This window comes from Pseudonaja textilis, chromosome 3 (assembly GCF_049901715.1).
Source record: "Pseudonaja textilis isolate UNSWEBS1 chromosome 3, rPseTex1.2, whole genome shotgun sequence".
In the NCBI taxonomy this organism is placed as follows: domain Eukaryota; kingdom Metazoa; phylum Chordata; class Lepidosauria; order Squamata; family Elapidae; genus Pseudonaja; species Pseudonaja textilis.
Genome location: NC_141992.1, coordinates 174,783,232 through 174,810,473, shown reverse-complemented (window position 1 = coordinate 174,810,473; position 27,242 = coordinate 174,783,232). Strand labels below are relative to the sequence as shown.

The 27,242-nt window shown below is 36.5% G+C and overlaps 1 protein-coding gene across 1 annotated transcript in view; it reads left to right on the top strand.

Moving 5' to 3' along the window:
• The window catches only part of VIRMA (vir like m6A methyltransferase associated), a 31,186-nt gene extending 4,288 nt beyond the window's left edge, over positions 1–26,898 (top strand). Inside the window, 23 exon segments of the mRNA XM_026705962.2 lie at positions 494–580; positions 971–988; positions 990–1,017; positions 1,930–2,098; positions 2,430–2,552; positions 2,985–3,296; positions 4,874–6,023; positions 7,459–7,950; positions 9,204–9,358; positions 11,432–11,514; positions 12,341–12,434; positions 12,699–13,243; positions 13,760–13,995; positions 14,814–15,066; positions 18,260–18,477; positions 19,396–19,528; positions 20,610–20,762; positions 21,602–21,762; positions 22,179–22,275; positions 23,148–23,314; positions 24,635–24,966; positions 25,413–25,556; positions 26,559–26,898. Coding sequence (XP_026561747.2) covers positions 494–580; positions 971–988; positions 990–1,017; positions 1,930–2,098; positions 2,430–2,552; positions 2,985–3,296; positions 4,874–6,023; positions 7,459–7,950; positions 9,204–9,358; positions 11,432–11,514; positions 12,341–12,434; positions 12,699–13,243; positions 13,760–13,995; positions 14,814–15,066; positions 18,260–18,477; positions 19,396–19,528; positions 20,610–20,762; positions 21,602–21,762; positions 22,179–22,275; positions 23,148–23,314; positions 24,635–24,966; positions 25,413–25,556; positions 26,559–26,716 — 5,308 coding nt within the window. The 3' untranslated portion in view covers positions 26,717–26,898.
• Positions 26,899–27,242: the final 344 nt, after the last annotated feature.

Genomic DNA, 27,242 nt, shown 5'->3' with positions numbered 1-27,242 from the left:
AAGCGATTCAATGTAAAGTATATTGCAAAGACATTTTAATACTTCAGAATTTTATGTAGATATACATGTGCTTAAGATTAGCCAGAAAGCTAGTGAAATAAGTGAGATTAAAGAATAGTATCACACATTGCCAAATGTCATAGAAATTGTTGTACGGAAAGAAAGAAAAATATTTTTTTCTATATTTTGTGGATTTTGTTAGATGTTATTAGAAGCTTTAATCTAAAAATAAAAGTATTGGTACTTTTATCTATATTATATATAGAAAATGTACCTGCAACTGACATTCTGCTCATAAGAATATTTGAGAAAAATATGGACTGTATTTTACAAAATATATGAAATAAGATCTTAATAATGTAAATATTGACTATTTTTAATAGTTGGGAACTCTTTATCTTCCTGCAGATTGATTAGCAGTCTTTTAAGGCTTGCCTTGCTCATTAACCAGATTTTGATAAAAATATTTTTTTCACTTTTAATTTGTTCCCAGTGAGACATCTCCTCATACATTTCAGTTAGACCTGTTTTTCAACAATGTCAGCAAACCAAGTGCACCTGTATTTGACAGGCTAGGAAGGTAAGTACTAAGAACTTCATAAAACACTGAATGTACTTTACTTGAAACTATAAAATTATGGAATAGAAAAAACAAACTTGTCACTTTTTTCTTGAGAAGGAATTGTGATACACATAATTACCATTTCCTATAACCATTAATTTGTGTGGTCTTCTCAGCTATCACATTGTCAAATTTGTCCAACTGTACTATTGCATAACATTGGGATACACAGTTTACAGAAAATGAATAAAATGCATGTACAGAGTTCCTGTATTCTGCCTTTTAAATACAAAGATGTATAGTTGTCAGCCTAATTCTAAAAGCATAGGTTGTAAGAAGGTCCTATTGTAAGATTAGCTAGTAAGATATGCATGTTTATTACCTAATATCTGATTTTCTGCTTAATAGCCTGGAGTATGATGAAAACTTCAATTATTTTCAGGCCCAACGCAAAGGTAATTATTATGTAAATTGTGATGTCTTTCTTGTTAGTTAATATAACTTTAAAAAAACCCTTTTTGGCAGAGGTAATCTTCAGAGGCTGGGTTGCTTTCAGTGTATTTCATCGAAGTCTTCTCAGAATCATCAGTTGGTTCAATGGGTGCTGAAGGGTTACTAAGAGGAAATGATTATAAACATTTCTCATCACCAGTTAGTTTCCAAGTGTAATTCAGAGTAATTAAAACTGTTGAACCTTTGGAGTATTATTATCAGAAAAAAATTGTTCTACCACATGCGCCTTCCTGAAACTTAATTTTTTCATTGGAAACCTTTCTAGGATATGGAATAGCTTAGGTATTGGTTTGTGTGTGTGTATATGCACACACAAATATATACATAAATTTGTTTACATAATGCCTTAGATCTTATGAGTTGAGATTTTGTTTTGTATTTTTTTAGATATGGCAGTCATCAGAGATATAAATGGGTGGCGGTTTGATGCAATTGGTTACCAAATTGAAAACTTTAGGAAATGCTGTGTGTAATGATGATTTGTGATTTCCCTGTACTTTATGGCATTGTTGAATGACATTATACTACAATCATTCAGAAAGGAGGCAAAGATATTTTCCCAAATTTCATTCTTTGTCATAGCATTTTGTGATACTTAGTTTAATAGACAGATGTTCCTAGCAAAAATGGGCTTCATGTTTTTAGATAGATCCTGGTAATGGGAACTGAAAGCATTTGAAATAAAAAGCATATATTTTAGAACTGTTGTAGAATTTGGAAATACAGGATTTTCAAAGCTGAAATACTATTTAATAAGCAACACGCATAAAATGGAACTGATGAAATTGACACTGTTATTCCAAAAGCAGAAAGTCATGTTTTAAATTCTGTGTTTTTTATTTTAAATAATGCAGGTAAACACTGATGGCTTAGTTTTAAGAGGCTGGTATAATTGCTTAACACTGGCAATATATGGCTCTGTTGATAGAGTGGTGGGCCATGATAGAGACTCTCCTCCTCCACCACCACCACCACCACCACCTCCTCAGCAACAACAAGCTTTGAAAAGAACTCCAAAATTAGGTGAGCAATTGTGTTTTTCAATACTATTTTCAATAGAATTCATTCTGTCAGCTCATGAGTATGAGTATCAGTACAGCACAAGTCTCAGAATTTTTCCAAATAATTATCTTCCCAATTTAAACCCTTAAGGGTATGGGGATGTTGTTGATACCAGACACGGGGTTTTGTTTTCTTATCACTTTAAATTTTATTTCTCCCATCCCACTCTTGGCAGTCCATTTTCACTGCTTTGAAAACTGAAGGGAATTGCAAAAACAGTTTGGCCTTTGTTTATCATACAGTTCGATTTAAAAAATACATAACTTTCTTTTGGCTCAAACATCTTTTACAGCTGATGGAGAGAAAGAGGAACAGTTCAATGGCAGCCCTCCCCGGCCTCAACCTAGAGGACCAAGAACCCCACCTGGCCCCCCTCCCCCTGATGATGATGAAGATGAGCCAATGCCTGTATCAGGTAGCCAAAAGGAAATTCTGTTCTCATTATTGTCACATTTGAGAGGAAAAGCTTTGGATTTTTCTAAAATAACTTCACTAATATATGTTTTGATGTCTAAATTATAGAGCCAAATATACAATACACAAAAATATATTTGGTTTTTGCATTGGGTTAAGAATTTTCCTTCCCACATACGGTACTTTATAATTTATAATACAAGGTTCCATTAATAAAGAATTGCCATTCATTTTTTAAAATCTTCACATCCTTACATCCATATTATGTAAAACTGAACCTGGTGGTGCAGTATCTGATGGGTCAATAGTATATTTCAATATAACTTTAAAATCATATATCTTTGTTACTTAATTTTCATTTGTAAGTAACTTTTCAGTGTTGAAGCCTCAAGCATTCAATTTATTTTCTTGCTATTAATGTCATTATTTTCAGTTGCTGGAGAAAAAGATGATGATGTTGATCACAGAGACTATTTTGAGCCTATTTCTCCTGATCGGACTTCCATTCATCAAGAAGGTCCATATTCTGATGAGGCAGAAGTGGAAGAAGAACAAGCAGAAGAAATGGATGATGATGAAGAAGGTGTGGATGTTGACGAGGAAGAGGATGAGGAAGAGGATGATGATGGTCAAACAGTAGATAGCATTCAGGATGATGAAGAGGATGATGATGAGGATGAAGATGAGGATGACGATGAGGATGAGGAAGAAGAGGAAGAAGATGATGAAGAGGAAGAAGGTGAAGGTAGGCAAATTCAAAGCTACCAGGGTTGATTCATGCATGCATGGATTATGTTGTCCTTGCTTGATAAGCATTGACTCACAGATAAATATCTGATCTGACCCTGTTGAAAGAACACTGTAGTTGAACCAATGTTGGCAGTGTATGAAAATTCTGTTTTGCTTAGTCTATGATGGCCAACCTAGAGGACCAAGAACCCCACCTGGCCTCCCTCCACATGATGTTGATGAAGAAGAGGAGCCAATGCCTGTATCAGGTAGCCAGGAGAAAATTCTGTTCTCATTATTGTCATATCTGAGAGGAAAAGCTTTGGATCTTTCTAAAATAACTTCACTACTTTGATGTCTAAATTAGAGAACCAAATACACGATGCACAAAAATATATTTGGTTTCTTAACGTAGTGTTTTGCATACTGCAATGCATACAATGGAATCCTTGCTTGATGTTAACAGGCAATCATTGATTTACCTGCAAGTTGAGAGTATGGTATTTAAGAACCAATTTTGAAAACACATAATTTTAGAAAGGAAGATTTAACTGTTAATTTTTGGGAAAGGGTGAAAAAAATATTCATTTTTACAAGAGAGCCTGCCAACATTTGTAAGTGAAAAGGGAATAATTGGATATATAATCAAATCAGTAATTTGCAATAATTCAGTCATTATGTGAGCTGTTGATGAGCCCTAAATTAGTGTTTCCTTTGAAAATATATTTAATTTTTCCAAAGCTTAGATTGCAGTATATATATTTGCTGTACTGATACCCTTCCTTACTCCACCCAGTAGCGAGTGCTTTAGTTAGTGTCATTCTGTTAGGACTATTTAGTCCTTGTTCTGACATTTAGTAATTAGATGTTCTCAGATCAGCAATATTTCTGCATTCTTTTTAAATACATATTATCTTATATGTTATATTTTCTTCTCCTGTCCTGTTAAAGATACAGTAGGAGCCGAAAAGCTCTAAACATAGGCATTCCATCTGAACAAGGGCCAGAAAGTAAAGGAGCTGTTCACTGTGTCTTAATAATCTTTTCAGTGTGGCTATAATAAAGATGGTTTGCAATCTTTGGGAGGGCTGTTGGGATTGTAGGCCAGTACATTCAAATATTTTTTGCAAAGACGCTTGGAATTTGTCTTTACATGTTAATGTATATTTGAGCATCTATCTTCTATTTTGAGTTAGTTGCATCAGCTTTTATAAAAGTGAGAAACCATTGCTAGCCAAAGTATTTCTTTTTGTTTTCTCTTTGAATACTTGAAGCTTGACCTTGGTCTTGTTTACTTGGCAGTCATTTTTTTGTGGTACATGCACCTTTTTAGAGGTCCATATAATTGAAATTTATAGAAACTTTTGGAATGAAAAACACAAGAATCTTAGATGTGAGAAGATTATTATGTAGCATTTTATCGCCTTATGTTCTTAATGTATACTTTGACTGATAATACGTTATTTATTACTTCAGTGAGGTATGTATTTGTAGAAGGACACACAAAGTGGGAGCCAGTATGTCATTTTATCTAGTCAACAGTTAAAACATGGGTTTTAACTTTAACAAGGATATTTTAAATGTTTGTTTCAGGAGATGATGGTTATGAACAGATTTCAAGTGATGAAGATGGAATTGCTGACTTGGAACGAGAGACGTTTAAATATCCAAGTTTTGACATTGAATACACTGCTGAAGATTTGGCCAGAGTGCCACCTGTAACCTATGATCCTTTTGATAGGGAGCTTGGACCTCTTTTATATTTCAGTTGCCCCTACAAGACCACTTTTGAGGTGGAAGTTGCCAAGATGAGAGATCAAGATCTAGAGAAGGAAAACAGTGGGGCAATAGAGAGTTCTGTTAAATTGACTGAGGTCCTTGAATTATATCAGGAGGAGAGAGGTGCAAAGTGGGTCACAGCTTTGGAAGAAATACCCAGTTTAGTAGTAAAAGGACTAAGTTACTTGCAATTAAAGGATACAAGCCAGGATTACCTAAGCCAGTTGATTGACTGGACAATGCAGTCTTTAAATCTTCAAGTAGCCTTGAGACAACCAATTGCGTTGAACGTGCGTCAGCTGAAAGCTGGGACAAAACTTGTCTCTTCGCTGGCAGAATGTGGAACTCGAGGAATAGAAGCACTCTTGCAAAGGGGAGTAATTGATTCTTTATTTGAGTTGCTCTTTGCAGATCATGTATCCTCTTCCCTTAAACTCAATGCTTTCAAAGCTTTGGATAGTGTTATTAGCATGACTGAAGGGATGGAGGCTTTTTTGAGGAATAGTTTGGAGGCCAATGAAAAAAGTGGCTATCAGAGGCTGTTGGAACTTATTCTGCTGGACCAGACTGTAAGGGTGGTCACTGCAGGTTCTGCCATTTTACAGAAATGTCACTTCTACGAGATTCTGTCCGAGGTCAAAAAAATTGGTGACCAGCTAGCAGAAAATTCTCCCCCCCTTCCAAATCATTCTGAGTCTGAGCAGGATCCAGATGCTGGACCCGAAAGAGGCAACCAGGAATATGATAATGATGTAGATGCTCCAATGGATATGGACAATATTTTGGAGTCCTCCACTATGAATGAAGGAGAAATGGAAAAACTCATTAACATTTTAGATGAAATTTTGCATTTGATGGAGACAGCCCCGCACACCATGGTGCAGCCACCTGTGAAATCTTTTCCAACAACAGCACGTATTACAGGGCCTCCAGAAAGAGATGATCCTTTTCCAGTTCTGTTCAGGTATGTATATTTTTTTATTTTGGTAGATGGCTTTACTTATGCGTATTCTGTTTTTTCTAGTTGGTACCTTCAAGATATGTTCTCCACTGTTACTGCACAGCATATTTAAAAGCCAAATTTGGGCTAATTGGAGTTGAAACGTGACCCAGTTTGGGATTGTCTGCTTACATGTTCCAGAGCAGGGGTCTCCAATCTTGGCAACTTTAAGACTTGTGGACTTCAGCTTCCAGAATTCCTCAGACAGCAAAGCTTGTGGACTTCAACTCTGCAAAGTTGGCTGAGGAATTCTGGGAGTTGAAGTCCACAAGTCTTAAAGTTGCCAAGGTTGGAGACCCCTGTTCCAGAGGATCACCAGTTCTCCCCCCACTCTTTTTAATATGTCCTTATAATGCATGTCCGTTATTTAATAAATATTGTTGATTTAACAGGAAATACTTTAATTTCTTTACTACTTTCATTTCCATTTTTGTTTCTTCTCATTTTCATTAATAAGTCAGTTCACTTTCCCCATTTAAATTAAAAAGATTTGAGTTACTCAAATGTTTACTTAAAATTGAAGACTAGGTAGTACTTATAGGTAATTTGCAAGTTCTTAATACTTGCTAACCAGTGTGCTATTCTGAGTCCTTCATGATTTTAAAGAGAAGATTGTGCATAATCTACACCCTGAATATCCTACAATATTTCCAATTTGTAGCCCTTGAAAATTGTTGTAATCTCCTTGTTACCAATGGTAGTGCTTTCTGCTTATGTGGATAAAAATAGTAATAATTAGCCATCTGCTTCATTAAGTTCGTAGGGACATTTGAGGTCATCTGATTTGAAAAATTATTAATTAATTTTTAACAAATAGTCTTGACTTCTTGGATGGAATGAATATATAGCAATCAATAAAAATTTGAAATAATGTTTTTTTATTTTTTTTAATGCAAAAATATAAAACAGGTATAGATCTATTGAAATTAAATTCAGGCTCAGATTAATATCATGATGCTGCTGTTATCTATTCAGTTGTGTCTGACTCTTGGCAATTATATGGGTCAAATCTCTCCTAATCTTCCGATCTTGCACTACTTCTTTTGAGTTGTTCTGTGCTCTGGCTGGTGTCAGCTTTAATGGTATCCAGCCACCATGTTCTCTGACGACCTGCTTTCCCTTTATATCTAACTCTTCCAGGCATCATTACTTTCTCCAGTGAAGATGGATATCAGTTTTGCATGTAATTTTGGTGATATTAATTAATGTGATATTAATTAATCCCACTTTGTATTTCTAGGATTTGTTCTCTGTTCCGAACCACAAGGGTGCCTTGTAGTACAAATATAGAATTGTACAGTGTTGCAGTTTAGCTATCTTATGGGAAAATGCAGTGGATAGATGTTATTCCTATTTATTTATTATTATTTGTAGTATTCTTCTCTTTTCATTTCTTCAGGTATCTTCACAACCACAGTTTTTTGGAGTCTGTCACTTTGCTCTTGTCCAATCCAATAACAAATGTGCATCCTGGGGTGCTTCAGTCTGTCAGAGATATTCTGAGGTTTTTAGCACAGTCACAGAAAGGTCTCCTTTTTTTCCTCTCTGAATACGAAGCCACTAATTTGCTGGTCCGAGCATTTTGTCAATTTTCGGATCCCGATCAAGAAGAAGGCCTGCAAACCGATGGGGCAGGCGATGAAGCATTTCCCTTGTGGCTTCTTCATTCGACCCAGACGCTGCAGTGCATTTCAGAACTGTTCAGCCACTTCCAGCGTTGCACAGCCACCGATGAAACTGACCATTCAGATCTCCTGGGAACACTTCACAATCTTTACTTGATCACATTCAACCCCGTAGGAAGAGCTGCTGTTGCCCATGTCTTCAGCCTTGAGAAGAATCTCCAGAGCCTTATTACTTTAATGGAGTTCTATTCCAAAGAAGCATTAGGGTAATGGTTTATTATTAGATTTATATCTGAAATGGGCGGGTTGACATTCTGTCTTCGTTTTGTGCAGCTCAAGAAAATGTACACAGTGTTGCTGCTGTTTTCTACTCGTTCCACAGATGAGGTGGGTTGGGCGGAGAGAGTGTGACTGGCCTCATCACGAAATGTTATAATACATTAAGTGATGTCTCTGAGGGCTCCTGTACAGATAGTCTTCAAGTTATGGCCATTCCTTCAGCGACCATTCAAAGTTGTGATGGTGCTGAACAAAGGGACTTAAGACTGGTCCTCAAGAGGTCTGGTCATTGCAACACTCTTGCGGTCATGTGAACTAAATTTGAGCACTTGGCAAACAGTTTGCACTTAAACTGCGTCCCACGGTCACATAATCGCCGTTTGTGCGCTTCCATGAAGGCTTCCCTTGCAAGCAAAGTCAATGGGAAAGGCATTAGGAAAGGACACCAGTTGCTTGGGTAAGTCTCCCCCATTCCCAGATTTTATACGCTGCGCTGTCATTTTGCCCTTCTCTTGCATGCACACTAAACCCTCTTTTCCCACATCTTTGTGCTCTTACACACCCTGCAACTTTCCCCCCAATCTTCCTCAGCTTGAGCCATACTGCAACATCCTCCTCCTGCAACTCATGCACAGCCTGCACTGCTTCCCCCACCCCATGCACCTTATCTGGGATTCCTGCTTTCTTCTTAATGACCCTGTGCAACTGGAGTGATGACATCACCCAGGATTGCCTGGGATGTAGTCAATAAGCAGGGCTATCATATGATATGGCCTATAAGCATATTGCTTAGTAACAGCAATTCTGATTCAAATTGTAGTCATGGCGTGAGGACTATCTGTAACAGGATCATAGAAACTCAACTGAGTTAATTTACTAATTAAAGATTATTGCTTGTTTTTAAGTACTGTTCTTTATTTGCACTGTAATGAGCATTAAAAGTAGGAGGAGTATGAAAGAATAGGATGACTTGGTAAAATCTCTTTCAACTTTAATGATAACTATATTGGTCTCCTGTGTTTAATATAAGATGGAATCCTGTGCTGGGCAGGTGAGAGTCCTCTTGCACAGCTGCCTTTTCTTCTTCTGTGAGTTCTATGTGTCCACTAAATCTCTGGGAAGCTAGTAATGGAAACTTAATATCTGAGTTTTATGCTTAGTATGCAGACTAAAACATGAAATGAAGTAATATGAAGCAAATTAGTAAGTTGTAGGGTTTTTTTTTAAACTTGCATTTCAGTGATTCCAAATCAAAAAAGTCAGTTGCCTACAATTATGCCTGCATCCTTGTTCTACTGGTGGTACAGTCTTCAAGTGATGTCCAGATGCTTGAGCAGTACTCAGCACCCCTGCTGAAGCTTTGCAAAGCAGATGAAAATAATACAAAGTTACAAGGTACAGTGCTTGTTATTGTTGGACAATGTTTTAAACGATGTAGGAGTAATATTTCTGATATTCTGTTTCACTATTGCTATTGTAGGATCATTGAAAGATCTTTATCTTATAAACTTGTTTTTAAACAAAACAATTCCCTAGTTTGTATAATATACTACTCATGGAGAGATGCCATAAAATAAATTGAAAGAAATATTTAGGCTGATATTCTATAATGATGAATCAGTTAGATTCTTTAAATCAACTCTTGTTTCCACATCACTTACTCCTGTACATTTTTAAAATGAAGTGGGCTGATCCTACATTCTACATTCCCAAACAGTATTGGGATTTTTGTCCCTTGAATAGTTATCACTTGCTGTTTCCCAACATTATAGATTTAATTTGTTTTAATATCAAAAGTGCTGTCAAAAGTGTGTAAGTCTGCTACTGAGTGGAAAAGACAATCCTGATAGATACATCTGATTTCTTTCGTCCATGTACTTCCAGTCATTTTGTTTCCTTTAAAGTATAATATTTAAAATCTTAATTTTATTTGTATTAATGATTCTAACTTGTAGTTCTGTTGTTTCTGTAGCTGCTTAGAGTATTTCATTAATCATCTATGTTGGTGGTTGATGTAATTTAAGTGCCTGATATTTCATTGATGGAAAGATGCTTTTGAATACAATATGAATAAGAAGTCTCGGAGTTGTATAGAATAATTTTTTCCTTTTGCTGTGAAATTCATCTAGATAGAAAAAACAATGTTACTGTTTTATTATTTTGCTCTAAAACTTTACATGTTAAGTATAGGGGAGACATCTGTTGGGAATAAACTGGGAGTGTGTGTTGACAGTCCCGTTTATCAAGGAAAAGATCCAATCTTTTGAATGCAAACTGGCTGAACTAGAGATGTTTAGATGTATAAAGTCTAGTCCTTCTACCCAGAACAATGGTGATTTCTTGTCAGGAAGAATGAGAAGCTTGGGGAAGGAGGATATGATTGCAATGATAAAGGAGATCTTTTCAAATTTGGGATTCAGTTCTTGGATGATGGAACCCATATGCTTTAGCTCTAAAAATATTCTAAGAGAGGGACGGAGCTTTTGTTATGGATCATTCAATGTTTGGAATTTGTGATGTGAAAAATAGATCTTCCTAGTGCGAAGATAATGGATGTTATCTGTAAACTAGATAGGTTGTAAATAGTACTCAGAAAGTAGTGGTGCTTGTAATCCATATTGGCATCTGTGATATCGGGCAAAATAACCAGCCAATCTTGGAGGTCACATTTGGGCTGCTAGGCAGGTTCACAGGTTCCAAGGCTGCATTCTTAGAAATGGCATCTGATTCATATGCAAGCAGAGCATAAAGGCTCAGTGCATGGACCCTGGGAGAAAGTGGGAAACGTGTGTCTTTGCCAGCCTTTTGATATGGACAAATCAGGGAGCAAATACCACAACAGATGCTGTCTCAAGATGGCTTTCTTCCGGCCAGTCAGATTAACCAGCCTTTACTTATGATAAACAAGCCAAACATTTCTTTAATAGTGCTCTTTATATGTTCCTTTGTACTGTATATGAACTTAAAGACCTTGCCCAGGCCTTTGGGAGAACATCTGACATCCCTTTCTTTTTGTTCCCTTTGGGCTGGAGGGTTTGTTTTCTTTACCACTTTTGTTCTTTTGTCTGGTACTGTTTTTGTGGGGGTTTTTTTCCCAAATGCTTTTAACGACTGTTAAATATCCAAAGCTGGGAGTTGGGCAACATATACTTTTACTATATTATTCTTTATTTTACTATATTTATTATTATTATTTTACTATATTATGTATTATTATTATCGTAAATAAGGAGTTGTAAGGAAAAATAGTAGAGAATATTCAAACTGAATTATAAAATTGTATAAAAGTTTCTTAGACTTTTCGTTAAAAATGAGTATTGTGTTCCTAGTGTGCATATGTGACAAAGTCTGTTCCCATTGTTTAAGATTCAATCAGTTTTAGAACCAAAAGGCCTGCTGCTCTAATTATTTTTACATTTTCTTGAATGCCTCATGTAACATTCATCAAATGATTTTGTTTGTTTTTAGAACTTAATAAATGGTTGGAGCCATTGAAAACAATCCGATTCGAAATTAATTGTATCCCAAATCTCATTGAATATATTAAACAGGTCAGTAAAATAAATAAGTAAAAGCATATGGGTAAGTGGGTTTTTACTGTACTATGTAACAAATTTTGTAGTTTTTACATGGTTTTCATTGCCATCCTTGGACAGCAAGATGAATGGCATATAAATGTAATAAATAAAGAGTAAAAATATATATTACCTTAGAATAGCAAACTGCTCATCTTTTTGAATAAATGTATTTTGAAGTTAAATTTAGTTCAGATTAAGTTGAAAATAGACATGCTGATCAATTAAAATGTTTTGTGAAGGGAAAAAAATGGATCGGCAATCCTGTGATTACTGTTCACTTTGGGTTGCTAGATCGGTCCCTCATGTCAACACTGAGCTACCGATATTCTCCTTTATGGAATCTAAATTGGTCCTCCCATCCTTTATTCTATTTACAGTTTTACTTAAATATTCATGAAACAATAAATACATGTTAACATTTAGTTTGGTATCCAAATATTCTAAATATTGGAATGGTGAGCTTACAGAACACATACAAATTGTTCTCTTTTAAAAACAAAGCTGGATGTATTGCACAATAAGGAAGGATCAGATCTTGAACCAAATCCATTGCTAGACTGTTGAAGTTACATAAGCCAGGCTTTCCATACCTCTATGCTTTCTATATAAGTGAACTTCAAGTCCTAAAATCTACAGTATTAGGCAATATGGGGAACTGTGGCTTTTGCGTTTCTGTTTTGGTTACGTACAAAAATTAAATGGATCTCTCCATTGTTTGTGCAGAAGCAGTGTTTGTCTGTTAAATCAGATATATCCCTTTTGAATGTTTTTAAACATTATCTACTTCTTTATTTTAAAGAACATTGATAGCTTGATGACTCAGGAAGGAGTTGGTCTTCCTACAGCACTTCGTGTCTTGTGTCATATTGCATGTCCTCCACCTCCTGTTGAAGGTACAATCTTTAACTTCTTCGTTCTCATTCACTAGAATGTATTGTATCAAATCACACAAACATTTTAAAATATATTGTTCTTTGCATACTGATCATATAAACTCTGGAGTGATTCTCAGATTATTTTATTGAGTGAAAAAAATATGTAAAAATATTTACCTTTGGTCACCAACAGAATCATTGCATCCAGTTTCTATTAATTATAAAGTCAAAAATAAAATATAAAGATTTTTCTTCTTTTTATTTCTCCGATCATTTATAAAGGTCAGCAGAAGGACCTTAAATGGAACCTTGCAGTTATTCAGCTTTTCTCTTCTGAAGGAATGGACACATTTATCAGAGTTCTGCAAAAACTAAACAGCATTCTTATTCAGCCCTGGAGACTCCATGTCAACATGGGAACAACTCTTCACAGAGTCACTACAATCTCCATGGCCCGATGTACTCTCACACTTTTGAAGACCATGTTAACTGAATTGCTACGGGGAGGATCCTTTGAATTTAAAGATATGCGTGTTCCTTCAGCACTTATTTCTTTACACATGCTTTTATGTTCTATAACCCTCTCTGGGCGTTTGGACAGTGATGAACAGAAGATCCAGAATGATATTGTTGACATCTTGTTGACTTTCACCCAAGGCGTTAATGAGAAGTTAACTATCTCTGAAGAAACTCTAGCCAATAATACTTGGTCGCTAATGCTCAAAGAGGTTCTTACTTCTGTTCTAAGAATCCCAGAAGGATTTTTCTCTGGCCTTATATTGCTTTCAGAACTACTGCCTCTTCCTCTGCCTATGCAGACCACTCAGGTAAATAAAAACTATTTAAAATGATTTTAAAAATCAACTTTTCTGAAAGTTGAGGAGCTATGAAACATATTTATGAATTTTACCTTTATTAATATTTGTATGCCACACCTGGATGTGTAAACTTGTTTCCATTTATGTGGAAGCAGTATAGCAAGGGTCACCAAACTTTCAGACCTCAGGGACCACTAAATTCATGTTTAAATCCCGTGGACCACTAATATGAATTTTTAAAAAAGGATAGTATTTAGTGCAATATAAAAAATGCAAATAATTTTTCTGTGGACCACCAAAATTTTCTCGTGGACCACCGGTTGGTGACCGCAGCTCTATAGGGCTGTTTTGTGTGAATAATTTTGAATATGAATTCCAGTTGACTTACTCTCCTTGGCAATTTTTCTTGGAACTCCTCATTCCATTCATATACATTTTCTATAACATTCCAGAGTAGAAAGTAGCACAGCATACTGCAAATGTATGATTATTATGCATTTCAGAGGATTATTTTGTTTTCCGTAGGTTATTGAACCACATGACCTATCAGTAGCTCTCAATACTAGAAAACTTTGGAGCATGCATCTTCATGTCCAGGCAAAATTATTGCAAGAAATAGTACGATCCTTTTCCGGCTCCACTTGCCAGCCTATTCAGCATATGCTAAGGCGCATTTGTGTACAGTTGTGTGACTTGGCCTCACCAACGGCTCTCCTTATTATGAGAACTGTCTTAGATCTACTTGTAGAAGATCTGCAAAGGTACATTTCAATATTTTGTTTAATATTGCCTAAACAAGATGACTATTGTTTAATAATTTTTCTAGTTATTTGTCAAAAGTAGAAAAATTGATCTCCATTGGTCACAATTTTGCCTTCTCACAATTGAATGTAGATTTAAAAGGTCCTGTATGGGCTATGTTCTTAGTCATTTGCTTTGGACCATTTTTTTTTAAACTGAACTTTCTTTGTTTTTCCTTGAGGACGTTTTGCTTCTCATCCAAGAAGCTTCTTCCAGAAGTGAGAAGTGAAGAGGCTTCTTGGATGAGAAGAAGTATCTTTGGAACTACCAAGACCTGGATGACTGAGAATCTCCATAAGCAATTGCTTTGGATTCTATGCCTTCTGTTGCTTCTATGCCATTCTGTAGCACCAATTTGTATTATGGGCTGGGGATGTGGCAAGAAGCAGTTTTGATCTTTGAATAGTGTGTCAAATATTAGGGAGCTACAAACCAAAACATATTTTGTTTTGTTTCATTTCAATCCTAGAACAACAAGTTAGTGGACTAGTATAGAGAAGTGAATGAAACAGGGAAAAAAACCCTCCAAAATTGAATTCTATTTCCTGAATACTTGCTTTTCATTAAAGTCACTTAAATACCACTAACAATATTTCCAATGTCACAAGTAATCCCAGTAACTTTCCAATAGGTGGAAGTTTAACAGTTGTGCAAGAATGAACATTTTGTGTGTGTGTGTGTGAATGAATGGGAATATTAAAACTTGCATGTTTGTCTTTGTTTGCATTTCAACCGAGTGTGCTGTCATCCTAATAAAAGAAATTTGTCCTCATTTCAGCAACCCAGAAGATAAGGAGAAACAATACACTGCTCAGACAACCCGCTTGCTTGCTTTATTTGATGCTCTGGCTTCTCACAAAGCTTGTAAATTGGCTATTTTGCACCTGATAAATGGAACTGCTAAAGGCGATGAAAAATATACCGAAGTTTTCCTAGAACTTTTGTCTTTGATGCAAACTCCAGGAGAAAACATAATTCATCAGCAGTGTGCAGAGTACTTAGCTTCTATTTTGCAGTCCTTCTGTGACCAGGTATTTAAAATGGAAAATTTAAAGAAGAATGTAATGTAATTTTCTTTGTTCTTTACATGTTCCCATGGTTACGTCTTCATAGAGTTAGATACATGAATGTACTGTTATGCATTGGTAGGCTGTAGAAGAATGGACTATAGGTAGTCCTTGCTAAACCATTACCCTGTTTAGCGACCACAGAAGTTATTACAGGGCTGTAAAAATACTCTGCTCAAAAAATAAAGGGAACACAAAAATAAGACATCCTAGATCTGAATGAATGAAATATTCTTATTAAATACTTTGTTCATTACATAGTCGAATGTGCTGACAACAGAATCACACAAAAATTATCAATGGAAATCAAATTTAGCAACCCATGGAGGTCTGGATTTGGAGTTACACTCAAAATTAAAGTGGAAAAAAACACTACAGGGTGATCCAACTTTGATATAATGTCCTTAAAACAAGTCAAAATGACGCTCAGTATTGTGTGTGGCCCCCACGTGCCTGTATGACCTCCCTACAAAACCTGGGCATGCTCCTGATGAGGTGGTGGATGGTCTCCTGAGGGATCTCCTTCCACACCTGGACTAAAGCATCCCCAAACTCCTGGACAGTCTGTGGTGCAATGTGGCGTTGGCGGATGGAGCGAGACATGATGTCCCAGATGGATCTGGATGAGCTGCACTACCTGAGCCACTTGTGTGGGTTGCAGACTCCGTCTCATGCTACCACTAGAGTGAAAGCACTGCCAGCATTCAAAAGTGACCAAACCATCAGCCAGAAAGCATGGGAACCGAGAAGTGGTCTGTGGTCACCACCTGCAGAACCACTCCTTTATTGGGGATGTCTTGCTAACTTCCTATGCTTTCCACCTGTTGTCTATTCCATTTGAACAACAGCATGTGAAATTGATTGTCAATCAGTGTTGCTACCTAAGTGGACAGTTTGATTTCACAGAAGTGTGATTGACTTGGAATTATATTGTGTTGTTTAAGTGTTCCCTTTATTTTTTTGAGCAGTGTATAACTTTATGACTGGTCCTCGTGTTTATGACCATTGCAGCATCCTGTGCTCATGTAATCACAATTTGTGTGCTTCACAGCCAACAAACAGAATCAATGGAGAAACCAGCAGTAAAATCAAATTTATGGTCATGTGATGTCTTATTTAATGACTAGAGGTTATTTGTTTAATAATTGCGGTGGAAGTAAGGTCATAAGTCTTTTGCGGTGACATTTTGTCTTGTTTAGTGATGGAGTTGTTGGTCGCCAATTCCTGTCATTAGGACTACTTCCAAAGACATTCTTTTTCTTGGAAACAGTTGTGCTGTATATCAGAACGGATTCAAAATCTTGTCTGCTGTACTATGGTAGTACAACCAACCTATGCGTGTTTACATTCTGGGGTTGTTTTTTTTGTGATTTCCTTCCTTGGAAACTTCCCCAAAATTAAATGCTGACATTTCTTCAGATTATTTCCCCCCATGTAATTTATCACATGAACAGAATCAACAGAATGAATTTCTTCTGAACCAGCTCCCCAAACACGACAAACCCTCTGAGGTTAACTCAAAGATTCCTTTATTAGAAGTGCCAGCATCCCTGGCAAAAAGTTTATCTCTTACCACAGGCTAACAAGTCCATGTGCCAGGGAGATGAGTAGTTGTCTGTCACATCTATTCATCTCTGCCCCCTGCCCTTTATACCAGTGGTCACCAACCAGTGGGCTGGGGACCACTGGTGGTCCACGAAAAAATTTGGTGGTCTGCAGAGAAATGTCCCCCCCAAAGCACTCCCCCCAAAGCAATTAATCCAGGCTGCGCAGGAACACAAGGCTGTGTCGCCCACATGGCCCACCCACCCAGTGGCCCCCACCCTTCGGCCGAGCGCAAACCTTACCTTGAGTAGAGCTTCATGAGCTGAAACTGGAAGGTAAGACCAAAGGTGGGGGACGGAAATCGCCCCAGGGTGGCTTGCTGGCATTGGTGGGAAAGTCGGTCCCATATTCCAGAGCTGCAATAGTCACAAGACTGGCCCTTTGGTCATCCTGGAGCAGCTCCTCCAGTCCATGGCAGGCCGGTGCACCTGGATAAAAGAGCAGCTGTTGCGGGATGACCATAGGGCCAGTCCTGTGACTATTGCACCTCTGGAATATGGGACTGACTTTCCCACCAACATCAGCAAGCCACCGTCAGTCCAAATTCATATTGGTGGTCCGCAAGATTTAAAGTTATGTGTTTGGTGGTCCCTGAGGTCCAAAAGGTTGGCGGCCCCTGCTTTATACCCAGAGCTAGGGGGGGGTCTTCTCTAGCAGCAGTGGCTCTTCCTTCCCAAGGATCGGCCCATGGATTTCCACTGTTCTCCTCTCCTCTGCCTTCTGCGCATCCATGCATCAGGCACTAGACCCAGCTGTTCCTCCTCTTCTTCATCTCTCATTCTCTCTCTCATATTCTAGTGATATTTTAGTTTTAAATGACTTAGTTTTGCTGAGCTTCCTGAATTAAATCTCAGTTGCTGCTTCTGTGCAAATAATGATTCTAAATGAGTATTCCCTTAGAAAAAAGGCTCTAATATCGAATATAGTAGACATGCTTAAGTTCACTAGTTAAAATTCAAAAGACTTCCTCTTTAGAAAACTTGGCATTGGAAATAATGCAGCAATAGACAACTGAGTCCCAAGAGGTCATTATGCTTACAGATACTTATGTTGATACATGTCAGACTTCCAACACTAGATGTTCCAAGTACCCAAAACTATAAATTTCATTCTTTAAAAGTAAGAATGATAGGTAGTCGAGTCCAGCATGTTGAAAGCATGTTCATCTGCTGAGAAAAGCAAACTTCTTTATTTCCAAATGTTACAAAATGGGCATTTTGTGATGCAGTTTCCACTTTGTTGCCATTTTATAAGAATGTATACAACACACTCTCAAAATCCCAAACATGCCCACTGACCTAAAAGAGTTACCTATTAGTCAATTATTATGAGCAGTAAATCTGCTTTCTATGCCAATAACATTACTACTTGTAGGGAGTTTCAGATATCGTTTGTAATACCTTGGTCTGTTATGCGAAAAAGAGAAAATCTTTGAGGCATTCTCTCTGAACGTTCTAAATTAGCTCTTTGAGTCCCAACTATTGCTTGCATTGCCATAATTATAAAAATATGCCCCTGCCTTTCAGTAATGCATTGTGTTTGTTTTTTACAGGACATTGCCCTGATTTTGCCCAGTTCCTCAGAAAGCACTCTTTCTGAATTGGAGCAGCTTTCCAATTCATTACCAGGCAAGGAACTCATGGCTTCCATCTGTGATTGCCTGATAGAAACAGTTATTAATGCCGAAAGCAGCTATACCTGCTTGCTGACTTGTATCAGGACAATGATGTTTCTTACAGAGCACAATTATGGATTCTATCATTTGAAAAGGTATAATTTCCCCACTTCAAACGTTTCTAAAAGTACCTGTAAATTTTGTGTAATTCCCATTCATTTTCAGTGGAAATTAGTCATATCCGTTCAACACCAGAAAAAGTTACAGTGAAAATCAGTGGCTGAAAAATTAGCTTCCTAAAGTGAGCTTTGTATCCTTCAATGCTGTTTATGTCCTGTTTCTTACAATGAAAATTTAAGATGAGTATTCCAAGTAAAATTCCTCACTGAAATTCTGAAAGTTGATCTTGGAAGAACTTGATATATAAGTTCTGTCCCAGAGGTGATAATTGGGACTATAAAACTCTATGTGCTTTGTTCAGTGATGTCATCCCATTTGCAGATTTATAAAGAGAATAAAGTATTCTGCGTCCTGCTGTCTTCTTTTCTCCCATGCATTGGGCCATGGTGGTGGATGAACCCATTTGTAATAGTTAATATGGAAAGATTGTGGGTTGGCTCCAATGATGTCGTGCTTCATGGAAATGAGTTAAGAACATTCCTCAATAATAAGAATTGCAACCAGTCTTTTAGAGCGTATTGATAGAGGCTGTTTTGGCTATGTATTGCTATGGCAATTATTTTAGAAGAGACCTCCTCTTGTGCAAATGAAGGAATAAGAAGAATTGCTTCCTAGATGACAATTCTGTTTATCAGTTCTGCAATTAAAATGTTTTTTTGTGTGTGGTTTAGATATTGTAACTGACTGACTAGTCTTAAAGTATTGTAGCAGTCTGAGAGTTGTGCTGCACCTAAGAATATTAAGTATAATGAAATTATTTCACATTTATCTAGCAATATTCACTCCTTTATGAAGACATGAACTAGCTGCTTCTTAGGCTCTTGATCACTTATGTGCTACATTAAATTCAGTAGGTAAAGTAAAATATTTCTTTTTTTTTTAAATAACCTTAGTTCTCTGGCAAAACATTGTGGGGCTCTGCAAACAGTACTGAAGAGAATAGTGAGCAGCTTCAGTAAAGACACAGGAGAACTGGCCTCTTCCTTTCTGGATTTTATGAGACAGATACTAAATTCTGATCCTTTGGTAAGTAAATACAAGCTTACATTTTTCAGCAATGTTACCATTGTACTGTTTGTTAGTATTGATTTTAAGGCTATTTCATGAAATAAATTGCTTTTCTGTTGCTAAAATATGCAAGGTGCATCTCCTAATTTTTTTAAAAAAAATTCTCTACAATAACTTCATCAAAGAAATAATAAAACATAAAATGATAGGAATATCAGATAGTTTTCAATAAGGAAATGTGTCCAGGCTTTTGGGTAGGGTAATTGAAACTTCTCTTGAGCAACGTTTGCATGTTTTTGTTGTTGCTTGTTGGTTTTGCCATTGTTTTATTAATTTGCCTTTACCGTTACTATATTGTTATATTGTTGGATTGTTATTTTTTTTTACTTTGTGAACCACCCAGAGTTGCCTAATAAATAAATTTATTCATCAAGTGATTCAAACGACTATTCTCAGAATGTTGAAAATGCTACCTATTAATATGATTATAGAGAAATAAAAGAGAAATAAAAAGTTCTAAGAACAATTATGTATGAACACAGAATCAACAATTAAGATGGTTTTGTGAAAGAGTTTCATATGATGGATCTACAAGTATAAAAAAGCATTTTGCAAAATTCCTTTGATGTGTATTCTGTAAGCATGTTTCCACATGGCTATTGAAAATGAAAGACGTCTCATATTGATCTATTTTAGTATTGAAAAGAGATTTGTATACTTCTTTATTTTGAATATAATTTTTATTAAATTTACCAAATTATAAAAAAATAAATGAAAATGAAAATAGTGGGAAAATGGGGAATGAGAAAAGGAGGACAGAGAAGTGTAGGATAAAGGGGAAAAAAGATAAGCATTAACGTCTGACTCTTCAGAGCAGTAAGATAGAAATAATAAGATTACAGCTTCAACTTTTTACTTTTGCTTGCTTAATATATATCTTAGCCATTTCTGTAACAAATTAGTACATTCTTTTTGGAGATTCGGTTGAAAGTTTGTTTATTTTATATGTCCTTCATTGGCAACATTACGTTGCATATAACATGGCTTTTTATACATCTTGCAGTACTTTTTCACTTAGATATTTCTCCATGTTCTTCAGGGATGTTGTGGGGATGATGGGAGTCTTGTGGAAGTAGATGGAAGTCATCCCACCAGAACTCTGGGTCTTAGCACTGCAGAATTAAAATATCAGTTGCAAACCAAAGAAGAGGCTCCTGAAAACCTGCTCCTTGAACTGGAGAAACTGGTTTTGGTAATGTACCTTTCACTAAAAAATAATATATTTATTTAATATAAATGCAAATCTATACAGTACTAAGATTGGATATAGACAGTCCTTGACTTATGACCACAATTGAGCCCAAAGTTCATGTTGTTAAGCGAGACATTTGTTAAGTGAGTTTTGCCCCATTTTGTGACCTTTCTTGCCACAGTTGTTAAGTGAATCATGGCAGTTATTAAGTTAGTTACATGACTGCTAAGTGAATCTAGTTTACCCATTGACTTTGCTTGTTAGAAGGTCAGAAAAGGTGATCACATGGCCCCAGGACACTGCAACTGTCATGAATATGAGTCAGTTGTCAGGCAACTGAATTTTGATCATGTGAGCATGGGGATGCTGCAACGGCCATAAGTGTGAAAAATGGTCATATGTCATTTTTTTCGGTGATGTTGTAACTTTGAACAGTCTCTAAATGAACAGTTGTAAGTTGAGGATTGCCTGTATTATATGCACATTATTCAGACTGAATAGTTATTGTAGCTAATGAGAGAAATACAAAATTAATCTTATCACATTTTTGGATGATAATACAGTCATCCTGATTTTCTTGATCATGGCTGCCATTCTGCATTCATTTAGCTTTTCACAGAATTCTCTGCCTGCATTTATCAGTCTTCATGGTTATTTGGTCTTGTTGTCTACACATCCTTTTGATTTTACATAACCTAAGTGTGTTGCTTTGTAGTGCATCATCTCCAATGGGAATCCAAAATAAACATATTCTGGTGAAATGCTCTCTCTCTATATCTTGTTAACTGTCCAGAAGGCTAGATTTTATATGATTGATGACTGTAGATTTTCTTATCTAGGAGCGTTCTAAGGAAGAAGAGACCCTGGAATCGTTACTAGATAATGTTGTTGGACTTAGGCAGATGTTGGAATCTGCTGGAGAGGCTTGTCCTCTGAGTGATCAAGATGTGGAACCAATTTTGCCTGCTCCAGAATCTCTCCAACATCTATTTAATAATAGGTAAAATAACAAGACGGACAAGAGAAGTATAATATTTGGAATTGGTATATTTGGATCACATTGAAATAAATGAGTTTATTTTCAAGGGCATTGTGGAGCACAATAGAAATTCTTAAGTGCTGTTGTATAATTCTTAATACTATATTTATTCTACTAAAATTATTAATTTCATTTCTCTGTAAAATGGCAATAGTTTTGTTGGTTATGGGCTACTCTTTTGTCTTCAGTTAAGAACAGATCTTCATAAAGATGTAATAGTGTGGGCTACAAGAAGTTTTTTGGCAGGGTAATTATAATTTGGGCTTAGAACAAGGTTTAGTAAATATGTAGTTTGAGGAATGAGATGAAAAGTTTCAACGAATTTAGTAGCGTCAACAAATATTGACTACTAATGAAAGCTGTGTTTTACTTTGCAGGACTATGTACATCTTGGCAGATGTGATGGATGACCAGTTGAAGTCCATGTGGTTCTCACCATTCCAAGCTGAAGAAATTGAAACTGACCTTGACATGGTAAATAATTAAAAAGTAATTATTGGGTAATATATCTCAACTCCGAGAGTAATACTGTAATGACTTAACTTCTATGTTAAGCTTGCTAGCATTTGGGATTATCCAGTATAATTTTATATTCGGTTTTTCATATGAACATCCTCTTCCTCATCTTGAATTATATATTTCAGCATCTTTTTCAAAATTCCCTTTGGTTTGAAAAACAATTGACTACCATAGATGCCATAAATATCTTCTTTGATTACAATAAATATAATTTTTAGTACATGTGACCTTTTTCTACTTTTGACGCTAGGCATAATATTTTACATATTTGGTCAGCCTGGGGACAGAGATGATACTAATAGTTGATTCCTGTATTACTTTGCAAAAATCCCTTTGATTTGATAAAGCTGATGAAGAGGAACTTATCTACAAAGATTTGCTACAATTTGTGACTCTATTAAATTTGAAGTCCTATGCCTATCAGTTGATACTGTTTTTTTCTAAATTCTTGTGGTCAAGGATCAGGTTTGTAAATCTGTCCAGTCGGTGCTAGAATGGTACATTCTGCAAAGTGTTTTGAATTTGAAGTGCCTTAAGTTTAATAAATGAAGTAAATTAAAAGCTTTTATTTTAAAGAATGCCTTTAATTCACATTCCGCAAGCTGTTAACTAATAATTCTGGAGGAATTATATCTGCAGATAATTTCCATGTTACTATAGTATAGTTTCTAAAGGAATAGGCTGATCAGGAGATTTGGATTCACCTTGCCACTCTACTAAGTCTTCTTCCTTTTCTATTTTTAGTGTAGCATATTTTCCATTCTAATTATATTGAATATTAATATGTTTATGTATTTACAAAGTGGAACATTTTCTCATTCTTTTAGGTGAAAGTTGACTTAATTGAACTGTCAGAAAAAGGATGTAGTGACTTTGATCTGCAAGCAGAGTTGGAGAGGTCATTTGTGACAGAGCCTTCCTCTCCTGGTCGGACCAAAACCACAAAAGGCTTTAAACTTGGAAAACACAAGCATGAGACATTTATAACTTCTAGGTAACTAGTGGTCTTGATTTTGCACATTTGTGTGTGTGCCTTCAAGTCATTGTTGACTCATGGCAACTGTCTGACAAGTCCCTGCAGATTTCTTGACAAGATTTCAGAAGTGGTTTGTCATTGCCTACTTCCTAGGATTGAAGGAGAATGAACTGCCTCAAGATCATTCAGTTGGCTTCATTCCTAAAAGCCAGGTTAGAACTTACGGTCTCCTGGTTTCTAGCCTGATGCTTTTAATCAGTACATCAAACTGGCTCTGTACATGTACAGATAGACTTCACTTAATGACTGACTTGTTTAGCAGTGGTTTAAGATGCTAAAAAAGGTAACTTTACAAGTGGTCCTTGCATTTACAACTGTAAAAGTATCCCAGTAGTCACATGCTGGCTTCTGACAAGCAGAGTCAAAAGAGAAGCCAGCAATAAAATTGCAAGTTATGGTCACATGATATGTTGCATAAACTGAGGCTAATTCACTTAACAACCTCAGTGGAAGTGAGGTAATAAGTCCATCACAATCATGTGATATTTCGCTAGAAGTTTCTGCCCCAATTGTAGTCATTAAGCAAGCACTACCTGTATGTCTAATTATATACATGCAATACGTATACCTAAAGATGGATTTTTATTACTTCACTGCACTCAAAATTGCACTAAAATTGTAATTTTGAGACCATGATATAATGAGATTAACTGAACTGTGTTCACAAAGAAACTATTCAGCACATTATTTGCATTGTTGCAGCAAACCTCTCATAAGGCTAATAGTTTACGTGACCTATGCTAAATCATTCAAATTCCATCTATTTTATATCACACGTTTTAGAAAAATTAAACCCAGAAATGTCCAGTTTCGTAGTTTGGGAAACAAAACAAAACAAACAAAACAAGCAAAAAAGTAAGAGTTGCTGAAAATGATGCAATTAACCAATGTGGGTGAGCTTCAGTCTGGATTATTTTATCACAAAGAATGTATAGTGGGCTCCAACGGAAGATGCATTTCTCTTTCTAAGATGTTAACAGATACATGTGCTAGAATGAAATAAGAATATGACAGATTGTTGAGAGAAGGGAAGATTCTTTAAACCCCCTTTAGATTTAAATCTGAGATTTCATATATTCTATAGAATATATCAGTGAGTTATAGTAATATTATTTATACTTAACTGATAGGAAAATGCTTGCTTGAACTAGCAATGTCAACATAGTTCAATTCTGAGAAATATTCAGAAAAGTGACTACAAAATAACAAGAAAAGTTTGGTGTGATTTTAGCTGACTTGTGAAGAATTTGTAAAAATTCTCCTTTTGCATTTCTCCAGTGGAAAGTCGGAATACATTGAACCTGCCAAGAGGGCTCATATTGTACCTCCCCCTAGAGGAAGAGGGAGGGGAGCCTTTGGCCAAGGCATCCGCCCCCATGACATCTTCCGTCAGAGGAAGCAGAACACCAGCAGGCCGCCCTCCATGCATGTGGATGACTTTGTAGCTGCAGAGAGCAAAGAGGTGGTTCCGCCGGATGGGATCCCTCCTCCCAAGAGGCCACCTAAAGTTTCACAGAAAATTTCTTCTCGGGGTGGCTTCTCAGGGAACCGTGGAGGGCGGGGAGCCTTTCACAGCCAAAACAGATTCTTCACACCACCTGCTTCGAAAGGTGAGTTATATGGTTCACTTGAACTTGAAAACTTTGAGCTCTTAGAAAGGCAAGTTGACAATAGGTTATCTCACATATTCCTTAAAGTGAAATTCATTGTTGTGCTGCTATGTTATTTATTTTTGCAAGTAAAAAGAAGCTGTATCTACAGGGTTTTTTTCCCCCACGTTCCTTCTCCTGTCCTCTCTCCTACTATTCCTATTTAAAAATGAGTAAAATTCATACATAATTTATAAGTAATTCATTTAGGCGAGGTGAGTGCTGTAGAAATATGATAAACAAATAGGGTATTGCAAAACAAATCAGAGTTTAACCTTGCTCGCTTCCCACACTGTTATTACCTTTGTCAATATTTTAAATTGTCGTGTTGTTAAACTGAGATGTGGTTAAATCTAAACTAAAATAAGAGCAATATGCATTTGGCTTAAATTGCACGTTTCATTTAGGAAATTACAGTCGTCGTGAAGGAGCCAGGGGATCAAGCTGGAGTGCCCAAAGCTCCCCCCGAGGAACTTACAGTGAAAGTCGAGGCGGACAGAGCAATTTCAGCAGAGGCCCACTCCCCCCTCTGAGGCCTTTAAGCTCTGCGGGTAAGGAATGGTTTTCCTCCATAGCATAATTAATTCATTTACACATTTTGTATCTAATTCTGTCAATATGCCTTACAAAACAAGGGTGAAATCACCAAACCACCATTGAGTGCAAAGGTAATCATCACAGAAAAGAGAAGGTACCCCTTCCAGGCGGCATATTGTGTAACAGGCAGAACACAAATCCTATGGAACAATGGTTTGAGCAAGAACCCCAAGTTACCTTTTGTTTTTACTACATTGTCTCACAGCAGGTGTGGCATCTTGCCAGCTTTGGGTGATCTCAGTGGAAGTTTGAACTTGGCTACTACTTGAGAGAAAGGACAATGGTAAAAACCAGGGCCGTAATCTAGGGGGGGAAAAATCACCCCAGAAGATGACAGTGGGAAGTTGTGTTTTGCTGCCAAGAAAATGACATGGACAATTTTGTGTTCTCTTCAATTTTTGAGCTTTATTTTATTGATTAACCCTGCCAAGACACCTTAGATAACTTAATATACTTAAAAAAAAAACCACAATAAAAAAATCCTAAAAAACATGACGGCAGATTTCCTTGGACTGACACCCACCAAAAGTTAATGACATGAGTTCCTTGCTAAGAACTTTAAAACTTATCCTCATAACAACTTGCATGTTTTACCTATTACATGTATTTGTTAAATTACATAGCTTTAAATTAATTCAAACGGAAGTTGGAGATATGTATTAGACAGTATCAGAGTTAGTGTATCTTTTTCAGTCTTGGTAATTCTCACATGTTACACATTTTCAGTCATTTATTCTTGGTAGCAAGTTTTGATTTTAGCCTCACTAAATTCCAATCTTAATCCCCACCCCCACCCCCTGTCTCTTATATATTATCTTCATTCTTTGAACTGTATTCTTAGAAGCTTTAATTTGGCTATCTGAAGGGGCTTCAGTAAGAAGATTATAATGCATAAGTTGCAGATCCTACTAGAAATGCATAGGTTCTGTTGCCAATAACCTTTCCATTTGTTTAAGGCTACCGGCCAAGCCCCCGTGATCGTGCATCCAGAGGTCGTGGTGGAATTACACCATCTTGGGCAAGTACCAACAGCAGTGGTAGTGGTGGTTCAAGAGGAAAGTTTGTTAGCGGAAGCAGTGGAAGAGGACGTCACGTTCGTTCCTTTACTCGATAAACGGATCACTGAGAACATTCTGACTCTGAACATTTCAAGATGATGGTGAAATACTTAAATATATTCGAGGACCAGTGCTTTCTGGTACCTGAGGGCAGCGAGATATTATTTTTTTTAGGGATTCAATTTTGTTTCATACAAGACCTGAGATTTCAATAAAACTGTCTTTTTTGTGTGTGTTATATTTGTCTGTGTTTGGGGCATGACATGGCAATGTGCCAGAAATAACTTTTTTTTTTTTTTGCAGTAGGTTTGCTTTCACCCAAGATACCATTAAGACTACCTCTATTAGGTAATGAATGAAGAACACCTTTTGGTGCTCTGAGATAACTGGATCTGTCAAGCACTTTCATAAAGCTCCAGCTGTTGCCTTATTTTTATTTGATCAACTTCTAAAGCTACCATTCATCAAACAACTCTGGATGTTGCAAGATCATTTTTAGATGAAGCCATTTCAGAAGAAAGATATACACTGCTCAAAAAAAATAAAGGGAACACTTAAACGACACAATGTAACTCCAAGTCA